Source organism: Paralichthys olivaceus, chromosome 7 (assembly GCF_024713975.1).
Source record: "Paralichthys olivaceus isolate ysfri-2021 chromosome 7, ASM2471397v2, whole genome shotgun sequence".
Classification (NCBI taxonomy): Eukaryota; Metazoa; Chordata; class Actinopteri; order Pleuronectiformes; family Paralichthyidae; genus Paralichthys; species Paralichthys olivaceus.
The window spans coordinates 22,138,921-22,151,917 of record NC_091099.1 but is presented as its reverse complement, the minus strand read 5'-3'; the positions used below and the strand labels follow the sequence as shown (position 1 = coordinate 22,151,917).

The window sequence follows — 12,997 nt, the reverse complement described above, 5'->3', positions numbered from 1 at the left end:
ATGAGGCTATAAATGTTTTCATGACAATCATGTGGGCACAAAGCATTGGACAAGCCCACTGTCCAGTGTTAACATATGTGGGAATCCAGCGTAATGGCAGGGACAGCAATGGTGGCTATTTGAAATGAATGGGGCCTGGCTTTGTCGCCCTGTACCTCCTGCTGAGCTTGACAGATGTATACCACAGGGAGAACTAATGTTGTTACAGTGTCTTTAAAATTAAAAAAAACTGGATGGTTGTGTCATCAAAACACAACCCCAGAGTTTTCAAAATAACAAACTTTCCAGCAGTGTTTCCAAAAGTCTTTGTTTTAGGTGATGTAGACATAAACAACATAAACTTTAAAAAAAAAAAAGGGATTTGTTTTAAACCTCAATACCATTAAAGGAAATAAGTATAAAATATAAATGACGTATTCAAAACAAGATATTTCTACAAAATGAAAGCTTCACTTTTTGAATACAGAGGAGCTGCTGACTGTTTAAGCTTTTGATGGAAGTGATACATTAGCTTCAAGCCTGACTTTTCTATTGTATGTATGTTTGTGTCATCACATGTCTTGAAGCTGTAAAACCAGGTTGGTAAATATAAAATAGCTGATTAGATTAGTTGAACTTTATTTTATTTAATGTTAACTGTAGTTCTATTTCGAGATCCCAGTTTACGATACTAGTTCCCATTGTCATGTACAAGTGCATTGGATAATGGAGGTGTGCATACTCATATCAGAACATGTGACTGCAATTGTTGCCCTATATCTTTGCTCACTTAAAAAAAATTTTAATTGATTTTCCACATTCTCGTGCATGTTCCCTGTGACTGTGACATGAAACTATACTGCTAACTTTGTCTTCCAATCCTGCTTCCTCAGCCGCCATTTTTACAAGTTTGAATGTCTCCTCACCCTTTAGGGTTTGAAGTTGCCGTGCAAAAGTGTCATATTCGTTCATTTACCGGCAGCTTCTTGTGTCAATGTCACAGATGCATCAGACTGGGACTCAGCCAGTACAACCAGCAAGAGAACACTGCCAGGTCGTAAAATGACCTCCCCTGGACTCGATGAGTTCCCAGAATGCATTAATCCAGCTTTGAATGAGCAAGATGAAGATGTTACTGCAGCAGCGCCCCCGACACCTCAGAGGAGCATCAGCCTTACACCCCATCGACTCTTACCCCATCCTCAACCTCGAGCAAGGAAGCTGGTGCCTCAGAAACCAGAAAGTGAAGAAGGTAAAGTGTATTAAGACCTTTCTTGTTCTGATTTTTTTCAGTTTACAGACATAGGACTTAATTTTCTGATTCTCTCTTTGACATGCTCTCATTCAGAATCAGATTGGGAACCAGAAAATGTAGCACCCTCTGCTTCTACCAACACGGCCAAAATTGACTATCAGTGGCAATACACAGCTGAGCATCAGGCAGTAGTTAAACCAGGTAAGGCTCACTGGTCTTTTTAAATAGGCCTTTGTGCACACATGTCCTCTAATAAAGACACTCTGTCTCCCTAGATTCTCCTGAGCTTTCATCAATGGCAGGAGACAGACAAGGGGATAAAGAGCTGGACGGGCCTCAGCACAAGGTGAGAAAGCCTAAAGAAATACTGTGTATCACAATCTTAACATATGTTCATTCCTCATCAAGTTTAGGCCCAGACGAACCAGCATCTGCCATGCCTTCCCAATTATAGGAGAAATACATATTCGTTATCATACCATATGTATTTGCAAATATGTTAATGCTTCTATGTGAGTATTAGATATGTGGGGATAATAATTTATTACCAAAGAAGTTGCAGCTTGTTAATATAGATTTTGACTTCACCTTTGAATGATAAGTCTTATTATTAGCTTTTGTGGTGTTGAATGTTTAATATGTTTCAAAATTATAATGTCATGCTATTTGCTAACATCAAAAGTAGAAAGTGATAATGGCTTCACATGTCAGTGTTGTTGTGTATATCATTTAAAACCAAAACATGTTTTCTTGCATTTTTGTCTCGTTTGTGTTGTGTTTTTCCCTGTCAACCCATGCCATCAAAGGAGAAAGATGATACAGGAGATACATGTGAGTTAGGTTTAAATAAAGCATGGCTATCAGGCCGTGTAGGGGAAAACTGTAATGACTTACGAGATCAACCCAGTCCTGAAGGAGGAGGTGAAGACTGCCCTTGGGAGAAACGCTACGAGAAGCTCTGGGTAGAGGTGGAGAAACGGGAAGTAAAATCCACCTTCAAGAACGTTGCTGGTGAATTAAAAGAGAAGTTTGGGGAGCTGTTTCAATCAAGATGTTCTGCAGAAGAGGCCGCAGAAGAGGAGCAGGCCACAGCTGAATCTACTTCTGCAGAAGAAGGGTCGAGTGATGAAGATGAAGGAGAAATCATTGTGCGCCCGGCAGCTAGAGCAAGAAGTACTGTCCTTCTCACCATACCTGAGCAGAGGGAGTCTGGACTGGAAGACTCGCTGACAGAGTCACCTGGTAACTCTCGGTGTGAAGATGGGATGCAGCTCGCTCAGCCTCCGGTCAGTGACAGCAGCATGCACCAGGAGCCAGAGCTACTCACTGATGATGCTCTGGAGGAGAGCAGGTCTCCTTCACCACATCTCACCACAGCACAGAGAGAGTGCTACAGAGATCACGCTAGCACAGCTTTTACCGACGGTCACATTATACGTCACATTTATGACTCGAATGTTGACTCTAGCTCATTTTTAAAGGATGAGACCAAACATGGGCCGTTCCACAAGCAACATTTGGACTTGATCTCAAAGGACCAAACTGCCGATCTACAGGAAGCTGAGGTGAACAATGTAGAAGAGGATCGTGAGGAGGCCACCAAGTCTTACCCCCCCTTAATAAGCAGGCATTCAGCATCTATTCCTGGTGTCTCTGACGAAGAGCTAGAAGAGGACTTGGAGAGGTTTAAACTTGAGGTAGGGATGCTGAAGGTTGTCTTCATGGATTTGGAAAAAGAAAAGGCCCAACTCCTGAAAGAGGTAGATGATGGCCGCCCCTCCCATAGTCCCTTCTAGATCACCTCTCTTTCTCTTTCTCTTTTTTCATTCATGTACTTAATTTCATTTCTTTTTGTCAGCTGTTTCCAAAGGGCCAAACTGACCAAGCATCATAACCTCACCTTAAGACTTTCATGTTAAAAGTTCATTGTCTTGTTTTTGTCATGTCTTAATATTTCTTTTCTTCAGGTTTGATTTCAAGTAGAAGTGCTAAGCTTGCATGTTTCTCTTTACATTTTTTGTGTGTCCTTAACTAAGACTTGTAGAACTGGGCTAAAATGTTGCTGCAGATCATTTGAGCTGCACTCAAGAAGCTTTTGGGTACTGACTTATAGTAAACAAAAGTATTGGCAGTGTGGCTTTCTTGATTGTTTTCCAAAACAACAGAAAGTCTTGTGAGTTCTCTTGTTGTGACTTATCTGTCATTATGCATGGACTCTGCATGTGTCTTTACATTGTACAAACTAGGTGATGCTTACTTTGCCTTTGAAAGAAGTGCTGTTGAGATTTGTTCTCTATTAATGCATGATGTGAGACATTTTACATTCAGGTATTTAAATCAAGAGTGATTTTTGCCAGCTTTTTGAGTGTTGCTGAAAACTGATTTATTCATTTTTTACCAAGTCTTTGCTACATGATTTGACCTTTTACACAGAGATCAACAACTAATCATAAAGTTGTGTTGAGGTCACGAGGAATTCATAAATAACCTTTGAATTCCATGTCATCTTGTTTTTGTGTCTTACCATTCCCATGACACCATTCAGTTTTCCAGATTGACACGAGCATTGCAGTGTGTGGAATTGTGCATCTTAGTGATTAACTAAAAATGTCAGAGTAAGCACACTGGGTGTTAGGTCTCAGATGGGAGGGGTAACACTGAATTATGCATGACAAAGTGAGCAAGTACACGCACAATCTGCTTCTTAAAAGGCTGGCCCTGACTCTTTTCAATAAGGATGAGTGTCACAAGTCAAGTTATCAAATATTTGCCTTTGTCTTTTCAGGTTGGTAAAGAGATGACAAAGACTGGAGCGGAGGTACAAAAATCCAACGCTTCCAGGGATACTGGTGGGATGACACAGGAAGAGGCGGATACTGAGAAACCGGAGAGCAGGTTAGGATCCCTGTTGAGACAAACTGGAGCAATTCAGCTGGAACAGCAGCCTGCAGCCAACAAGAGGTAAGTATTTTCTTCCTATTGTACATTTGTTAGCCCTGATGTTAAATGTATCCCCCTTACAATTTCAAAACACCACTTCCACAACCCTCTTTTAAATAAAAAAATCTGATCTGATCTTTTAGGTTATTACTCATGTTATAGGGACAAATATTTATTTACAGTCTGATTTTGTTGTGACGTCATGCCTCTGATTCCAGGACGCCAACATTCTATCTACAATCACTCACTAGGGCGGCAATATATAGTTGTATGGTTCGGTGTAAAGAAGCTCAAGAAGAGGTCTTCTAATACCAATATAATGGGATCTCTGTATAAAAAGCGGCGTGTTGCAACTTATTCTTCAATGGCACATTCAGAGAAAGAGCCCAGTTTTAAAGTAACCCATTTAGACCTGATGCAACATAAAGTTATAAACCTTAAAGAGCGTTTAGCAGACTAAAGCAGAGTTTCATTGATGAAAACAACATTGACACCTTATAACCCACTAAACAATTAGCAATTCTGTCAGTTCTTCAAAAAAAACTTGTGTTTAAGGTGAATCAATCAATGCTTAGATGTTAGTGTGTTTTTTTATTCAACACCACATTTCATAGGATTTTATCAGCAGTACCTATAAGTGCCACAACTCACTGATTATCAGGTTTATTGCTCTTTTTAGCACCAACGAGGCACCAGAGCAATCACATCTCCCGCTCCAGCAGAGCCACAGTAGCAACAAACAGGAGGAACAGACTGTAGAAGAGACCTTAAAGCTGGAGCTGGTCAGAGGGGCCCGGCACAGCAGAGCCCCTCCGACCAACACCCATGTTAACGGAGATCCTCTCTCTGTGTTTGACGATAGCACTTTAAGTGACGTGTCGGACGATGAAGGAAGGTATATATGCAGTATGCCACGTCTGTGTATCAGTTTCACCTCTTTGTCACTAACCTGTACTGAGAGTTCAGGCTGAAGTCAAGGTGAAACCCAGTGCTTCAAAAGTCAATGGAAATGCTCATCTTAAACCTTTCAATTTGATTTAATATATTAATGAAGAAAAGATACAAAATGAGACACAGGAGGAAACCTCTGATGTTTTTCGTAAGCTACATGATGTCTTGATTGGTTGTTTGTCCCAAATAAACACTAGTGGTCCAAACCTGACCTGCACTACTACCTATATTTTATATATACTGTATATATCTCCAATATAAATTGGCTTTGCATTCAGTCTGAACAGACCTTTACAATATCGGTGGTGGGTGATGATTAGGCTGCAAACTTAATTGAATTTAACTCTCTTCCTACATAACTGCATGACTAACCACTGATTTTCTAAAAAAAGAACCGTATACTGCATGTATAACTTATTACCCTACTAGCAGCTTCTTAACCCAGCTCTTTAAATGCACATGACTTTTCAGAAGTAACCCCTGTTTCTCTTCCCTGTGTTTCATGGACTCAGGTTAACCAGCAGAAAACAAAAAAATGAGGTAAAACTCACATTCAGCCAGTAACTGAATTTTTTGAATCTAGGTACACAATACAAAGGAACTGAACATTAAGTCCATGTTTTGTTTTCATATTCAGAATGCAGAAGAAGAGCTGGCTGAAGACTTTGATGAGCTCACTCAGTCGTCAGACACAGCAACAGACGACATCGACTCTCCCACTTCAGGCTATCGTCATGCATCTGTCCTCATTCAAAAGCTTGACTCAGCTACTTTAGGTACTGAATTAGGTCATTCAAATGTTTTTGTCCTTTTAAAGATGTAAAGTGAATTTAAAAAAACTTTAATTTATCTCACAGACTCGAGAAGCATGGTGAAGCTGCAGAACATTTTCCACGAATATGAGCGCTCCATCCAAAAGGCAAGGAGTCGCCATGGATACCTGGCAGATAAGGTTAGCCAGCTGGAAGTGGAAAGAGCTGAGTTGAAGAGCACCCTCGAGGAAGTTAAAGATGTTAAATCTGCCTTGGAGCGAAATCAGCTGGAACTGCAAACTGAAGTCACAAACCTCAAGTGAGAATTACCTCCTTTCCTCAAAAGTTTGAAACATTGTCTTGGTCTCTCCTCATATTTTTGTACATCACACCTACTTGTGGTAACTCTAATGCCTATTTTATGCGTGTTTGGATTTTATGTATATTTTGATTTACTATCTTCATATTTCTGTGTGCGACAGGTTTCAGCTGAAACAGGAGCAGGAAAATCGCCGCAATGCCACCATGATGTACAACACCACCAGAGATAAGCTGAGGAGGACAGAGGAGCAGCATCAGTTAGAGGTTCAGGAGAGACAGAAGGTAGAGCTGACTCTCAGGAACCTGGAGCTGGAGATGAGAACACTGGTCAACAACATGAAACAGGTTCATTGTCATATTTTTCTGTTTCCACTGCAATAATATTGGTTTGTGTCATTTTAATGTCAGTGTGAATGTTAGAAATTAAGTTGATTTAAGATAGTTTCATCAATCAGTTCATACATACAGTATGTATTTTGTACATTAATACTCCTTATACATCATTTATTTGGAATTCACAATGATGCTTTTGAGTGTTTAATCTTGTGCAGGTGGTTTTTGTTGTACATACAGTATATGTGATTCTTCCATCAATGGGTTATGTTCTATGTAGCTTGAAGAGGACCACAGTGAGACCCAGAGACTGCTGGCTCAGGAGCGCAGTGCAAGGATGCTGCAGGAGAACCTGCTCAACAGTCATCTGCATAAACAGCAGGAGATAGAGGAGGAGAACAAGAGAAATATAAGCAAAAGCAACGAGGTAATCCTGGTACTCATCGTGTTATTCATCACTTTGGAACGTGTTGTAAAATAACAGTCATACAGTATGGTGTTGCAAATAGAAGATTCATATTAGTATCTTTAAAATTCCGGGGATAAATAATATATTTTACAGAAAAAACATTAAAGAGAACCAGCCAACTTGAGGTGAAATTAACTTTTTCTGCTGTTGTCAATAACAGGCCTTGTCTCAGCTCACTGAAGCCAGTGACAGGGAGAGGGAGCTGCTCCAGCAGAACGCTACCTTACAGGAGCAGCTGACCATCCTTAGAACAGACCTGGAGCGTTCACAGGCCAACAGCACTCTCAAAGAGAGCCACATTTTGGAGGAGAATGAGGCTCTCAAGGAGCAGCTAGAAGATTTTCGACGAGATCTCAAACTCAACAGGGACGCCCTGACCCAAACTGTCTTCAACTGCAACAACCAGGTGACCACCCTGAAGTCTGAGTTAGCTATGATCACAACCCGCCTGGAAAATGAACGACAGACTCGGGAAACTCTGGAGGTAGAGGTGGAGTCTACCCGTACCAGATTGGTGGGGGCAGTAAAGGAGGCTGAGCGTTGCCTGGCCGCTACCGCAGAAACAGAGAAAGCTCTGCTCCGGGAGAAAGAGGAACATCAGCGTCTTAAAGAAAAACTCACAGGTTAGTGATAGTTTGAATGTCTGGGTAAGCCAAGCACATTTTAATTACTTAAACACTCAGCAATCCAAAGTGCGTTAAATAAGATAATGTGAAAAGAGTTTGACTTGCCACTGAGAAACAGATTAAAACACATAACTGATGCTAGCTTTAGGCCTGCCCCTCACACTACTCCAGAGTTTCCAAGCACCTAAAATGGAGAAGTCTGGAACTACTTCAGGCCTTGTTTTATTTTGAAAACGTTCCAGTTGTCTGCACGGGCATAAGAAGAGATGTTTGAAAATGATGACGCATTTTCCTGCATTTGCTTTCCCGATTGGCTCTTTTCAGCCACAATGCGAGTTCCAGTGGAGAAGACAAAATGTAATAATGTCTGGTCTTAGCTGTACCATTGTTGTTTTCGTTCATAGTATTTGATGGAAGCAGACAGCTGTCTGCAGAGTAGATAATCTGCTTCCTGTTTACACAGACACACACAACCAGCGTATGCGAAAGGTCCCTTGATGTGTGTTTTAAGGTGTGTTAGTATGGACATGGATTATATGAAGCTATAACTATCGTTTTTCATTTTAAAACCATTTTAAAACAAACATGTATTAGCATAGATGTAGCCCGAGGGTCTGTTGGACCCTAGATTTGTTTGTGTGAATCTTTTTGCTAGAAATCTTACTAAGTTGTAGTTTTTATATTACTCCTAATAAATATACTCTACAGGGGAAGCTACCACTCAGCGTGAGACAGTTAGCTGCTTGTCCCAGAAGCTGGCCAAGTCAGAGGCTTGTACAAACAGCTTGGAGAATGAAGTCCATCGGGGCACCCTGCAGCTGACTGAGAAGGGCCTACTGCTGGATGTCCTACAGCGGGAGAAGGACCAGGCGACTGCGCGTGTCAAGGAGCTAGAAGCAGCTCTGCAGTCTGAAAGGGAGCTGGTGAGCCGCTCCAAAGCTCGCCAAGAGGTCACACAGGAGCGGCTCGCACAAGCCCAAAGTGAGGGTATGTTAATGCGGCAACAGCTAGAGGAGGCCCAGAACAAAGGCGTCGCAAAGGACCGCGCTGTGACAGATGCCCAAGAGCGCTTCAGCGACATTCTTTCCAAGCTGCGCTCTGACTGCGAGGAGAGGGTACAACTAGTGGAGGAGAGAAATAAGGAGCTGGCCAGTAAGGCTGCTGATCTCCGAGATCAGATCTACAAGTTGGAGGAAGAGAAGAATGAAAGAGAGGTAAGTTAAGAACTGCAGGGGAGGAAAATGAACTAACCTCTTCCTCAAGACCCACTTTGAGTTATTCTACTACATGCCATTAAAGGATGCCCCTGTACATGTATTCAATCTTTGCTTTCTCTGGATTCTGCCTGTGCACAGACGAACCTCAGGCAGCTGCAGCAGGAGCTCGCCGACTCCCTCAAGAGGCTGTCGATGAGCGAAGCCTCTCTGGAGGTCAACACGCGCTATCGCAATGACCTGGAGGAGGAGAAGACTCGGCTCTTTAAAGACATTGACAGGCTTAAAGGAAAGGTAACGGAAGGGATCAGCGACACCTTGTGGCAACATACTCTCACTATATCTCTGACACCAGCTGTGTTAAGGATTATGAAGCAAACCCCTCAGTATTTTAGATGAGCTGCATTCTCTTGTCTTTTGTCTGTAGTTGGAGGAGAGTGAAGACCACCACGTGCAGGCGGAGAGACGTATTAACAGTCTGAAGAGCGGCCTCGATGAAAGGGAAAAGGAGCTCACCACTGCTGCTCAGAAACTCCAGGAGGCGCTGTCGGCCTCAGCAGCCTCTGATACCACCATCAAACAGCTGGAGGAAGCTGTGCAAAGGTATTTACGAATATGTGCTGTACACACACACACACATATTTGTACATATATCTTAGTGAGGACACTCATTGGCATAAATGCATTCTCTAGCCCCTTACCCTACCCCTAAAGGGATAGTTCACCCAAAAATAAAATTCACTCATTATCTACTCACCACTATGCTGAAGGAGGGGTGGTTGAAGTGTTTGAGTCCACAAAACACTTTTGGAGTTTCAGGGGTAAACAGTGTTGCAGCCAAATCCAGAAAAATTAAAGTAACTGGGGACCCCTTAATGAAAGAAAAACATAACAACCCTAACCCTAAAACCAAGTCTTAACCCTCAAACACTTTTAATGGGCTCATTAAAAGCAGGTCAGAAAGTGAGCATTGGCCAAAATGTCCTCAGAAAGATGTCTGTACACACACACACACACACACACACACACACTTGAGAGAAAGATTGATCCATTTGTTTTATTATCAGTTATATTAAATGAAATCAATAATGTTAATTACACCAACTCCATAACACAAAATAATTATATAAGCTAATATGTTTTAAAGCATTTTTGATCGTGAGTATAGCCACGCTTTGATGTACAGTTTACTGATGTGTGTTTTCTGTATCATTTCCCATTAGGCTGGAGATAGAGAATGCCAGACTGGAGGCGGCTGCAAAGCTACAGTCTAACAAAATTGGAGTTCTTCAGAAAGAGGCCCAGGAAGCTGTCATGGTGAGTGAATGAACACATCACCCAGTAACACGAACATCCACATTTTAAACAGAATCCTCATGGTGCAATGTACAAAAAAAACATATCATACCATCTTACAATATCTCAGTATTCTCTAACTTGTTATAAGAACATTAATAATGTTATGAATTCAAATAGCTGATTTAAAATTATCAAGTCTTTTATCATATTTTAAGGTATCCAATCTCTTCCAGCTGTCTGACTGCTCACCTGGAGGAGGGGTTGGTATTGTGGATGTAGACTTAGTTACTCTGTGTGGATTTACCTCTGTTTAAAATATATATTACATAATTCTTTATGAATCTGCAAAATGAAAAGCACTTTTCGGTGAGGACAAGCTGTTTGACCAGGAATCAGTAGCTATAGCTTGGTGTAGGTTTTGGGGTTTTCTTGGTGAAATCAAAATGTGTTGTGCTCTCTAAGCCTGATCTTGGTATGTGGGGTCTTTCACTCCTTTTCATGTCCTCCTGCATGATCCATTTTACTTCCTTACATTTAAAAAATGTTCTCTTATATTTCTTAAATGACAAACAAAAAACCTGCCATCTTTTATTATTTGTACAATGATTTTCTATATGTTTGTAGGTCAGAGGTCATTTGGAGGATTTGGTAACAAACCTCCAAAGCAGTAAGATGACTTTGGAAGACCAACTCAATAGAGAGGTTGGTAACATATTTTTTTTCCCACTGAAAGAGGAGTTAGATGTTTGGCTAACTGATCAATCTGAAATTTGATCACAGTAACAAGCTGACTGGAGCTTCTTTTTATATGGATATTTACACCTGTCTTTATAATAATTAAACCTCTTGTCTTGCTCTTTGTTAGGTCCAGAAGCAAAGCGTTCTGTCTCACACAGCCCAGGACTCTCAGGCTTTGTGGGAGGAGGAGCTGAAGAGTCGTTCTAAGCTGGGACTGCGCCTGGCAGAGCTCGAAAAGGAAAAAGGAGAACTGAACACTCAGGTGATAATAACATGGCATAGTTCATGGATCTTGATCATAAAAAAAACACATTTAGGTGACTGATATCTGTGAGTCAGTGAAATCTGGTACTGCTTCATTGTTTCATTGTGTTCATAGTTGTTGTCTGTAGTTGTAGTATAAGTGTTATACATCATATAACCATCCCCCTGAAACTACATCTTGTTGTTCCAGATGGAAATAGAGAAGAAGAAAGCCAAAAAGATAACAGAGCAGAAGAAGGCCGTTGACACTCGCCTGGATCAAGAGATGAAGAGAAACACAGAGCTTCAAAAAGAAATGTACAGGTGACTCCTACCCTCCTCCTCCTCTGGCTCTCCTCACCCATGGCAGCGCCTTCTCCTTCCATGTAGACATGAATTAGGATCCAGTAGAGTGCAGTCTTTCCTGGCTTATGTGGCTGTGGTGCCCCAATGTCTGTATCTGGTGTAAGGGAATATTTTTTTGTTTTTCTTTTAAACTACATTACTATTCATATATGGCAGGGGTAGGCAACCTTTACTATTAAAAGAGCCATTTTGCCCCCTCTTCCCCCAAATAAAATTTGTCTGGAGCTGCAAAACATATTTGATAACACAACTTATAAAGTTTTATATATAGCTATACTATACATATATAAAAACTATAGTTTGTTGCATTAATGCAAGTGACTTACCGGCTGCTTCACGTAAACAAGCTCTGATCGGACTGTGTGTGTCTCTCTGAGTGAGTGAGCGGGGGGGCGGAGCCCAGGGGTCTGCGTGTGCGCACGCTGTCTGGGAGCACACACGCACACACACACACACGCACACACACGCACACACACACACACACACATTCGCCTGCTCCTGGTATTTCATGATGGCCTGATACGATGATGATTTAAAAAATGTTCACTCACATTCATCATGAAAACTGATTCGTTAAATTTACCGTTCGTAGAAAAAATAGCCGCATGCGGCTCCAGAGCCGTGGGTTGCCGACCCCTGATTTATAGTGTTTGTCTAGGTTTTTTTGTGTTCACTTAATTGTGGCTGATTTATTTTGTCGTATTCTTTGCAAACCCAATGTTGTTGATTACTTACAGTATTTGTGCATATGTGTTTAAGGCTTCGTACACTATTGAAGACTGCTAAGAAGAAACTGCGGGACCAGGACACAGGTGGAGCAGAGTTTGGTTCTCCTATGAGCAGTGTAAGGATGGAGCTGGGCAGACACAGCCAGGCGGAGGGTGGCTTCGGAAGAGTGAAAGATAAGGTTCGACTGCCTGAAACTGATTTCAGTATGAAACCCCCCAAATAATTCAACCTTTAACCTCAAACGTTTCCTCTCGTAGGTGGACGATCTGCAGGTGCAGCTGGAGAAGGAAGCAACTCGTCGCAGCCAACTGGAGAAGGTGAACGGGGAGCTCAAGGACCAGCTGGCCTCCCTGAAGAGCTTCAGCCACAGTACCGACCAGCTGGAGAGGAGCAAGAGGCAGCTCGAAGAGGAGGTATTGGACCTGAGACGCAGAATGGAAACAGCTCACATGGAGCAGAGCCAGGTGGAGCAGTACCGCCGTGACACAGAGGAGAGGGCCCGTCAAGAGATACAGCAGAAACTGGAGCAGGTCAACCTCTTCCTGCAGGTAACAATTCTAACCGGGAAAATTTGGTGCTAACGCGATCCTAATTTAACAAGTTAACTCACTATACTGAGCAAATCTTTTAATAGAATTAAATGTTAATGACAAATAGTGTAAACAAAAGAAGAAGAATATGATGACAAAGTTTATAAGAGACGAGATGATTTACTGAATAACTTATTTGTTGTGCATCTACAGGATGTCCAATGTTGCTACTGTATGATCGTATAACTGATT

At 41.7% G+C, this 12,997-nt stretch overlaps 1 protein-coding gene across 27 annotated transcripts in view; it reads left to right on the top strand.

Annotated features, from left to right (window-relative positions):
* Window positions 1-12,997, top strand: part of ankrd26 (ankyrin repeat domain containing 26) — a 28,213-nt gene that overhangs the window by 10,669 nt on the left and 4,547 nt on the right. For 13 of the 27 annotated variants that reach the window (XR_011243418.1, XM_069528224.1, XM_069528226.1 and 10 more), the window contains 23 exons: window positions 567-578; window positions 983-1,231; window positions 1,328-1,435; window positions 1,510-1,580; window positions 2,041-2,994; window positions 4,020-4,195; window positions 4,854-5,069; window positions 5,638-5,665; window positions 5,763-5,901; window positions 5,983-6,196; window positions 6,360-6,543; window positions 6,812-6,958; window positions 7,161-7,623; window positions 8,335-8,840; window positions 8,982-9,134; window positions 9,268-9,443; window positions 10,064-10,157; window positions 10,355-10,399; window positions 10,764-10,841; window positions 11,005-11,139; window positions 11,332-11,444; window positions 12,246-12,393; window positions 12,473-12,763. Coding sequence is in view for 25 of the 27 variants with exons in the window: in XM_069528224.1 (XP_069384325.1) it covers window positions 567-578; window positions 983-1,231; window positions 1,328-1,435; window positions 1,510-1,580; window positions 2,041-2,994; window positions 4,020-4,195; window positions 4,854-5,069; window positions 5,638-5,665; window positions 5,763-5,901; window positions 5,983-6,196; window positions 6,360-6,543; window positions 6,812-6,958; window positions 7,161-7,623; window positions 8,335-8,840; window positions 8,982-9,134; window positions 9,268-9,443; window positions 10,064-10,157; window positions 10,355-10,399; window positions 10,764-10,841; window positions 11,005-11,139; window positions 11,332-11,444; window positions 12,246-12,393; window positions 12,473-12,763 (4,700 nt within the window). In the remaining 2 variants the exon portion in view is untranslated. The remainder of the gene's footprint in view (window positions 1-566; window positions 579-982; window positions 1,232-1,327; window positions 1,436-1,509; window positions 1,581-2,040; window positions 2,995-4,019; window positions 4,196-4,853; window positions 5,070-5,637; window positions 5,666-5,762; window positions 5,902-5,982; window positions 6,197-6,359; window positions 6,544-6,811; window positions 6,959-7,160; window positions 7,624-8,334; window positions 8,841-8,981; window positions 9,135-9,267; window positions 9,444-10,063; window positions 10,158-10,354; window positions 10,400-10,763; window positions 10,842-11,004; window positions 11,140-11,331; window positions 11,445-12,245; window positions 12,394-12,472; window positions 12,764-12,997) is intronic. The other 14 variants (XR_011243419.1, XM_069528231.1, XM_069528228.1 and 11 more) reach the window with 12 other exon arrangements.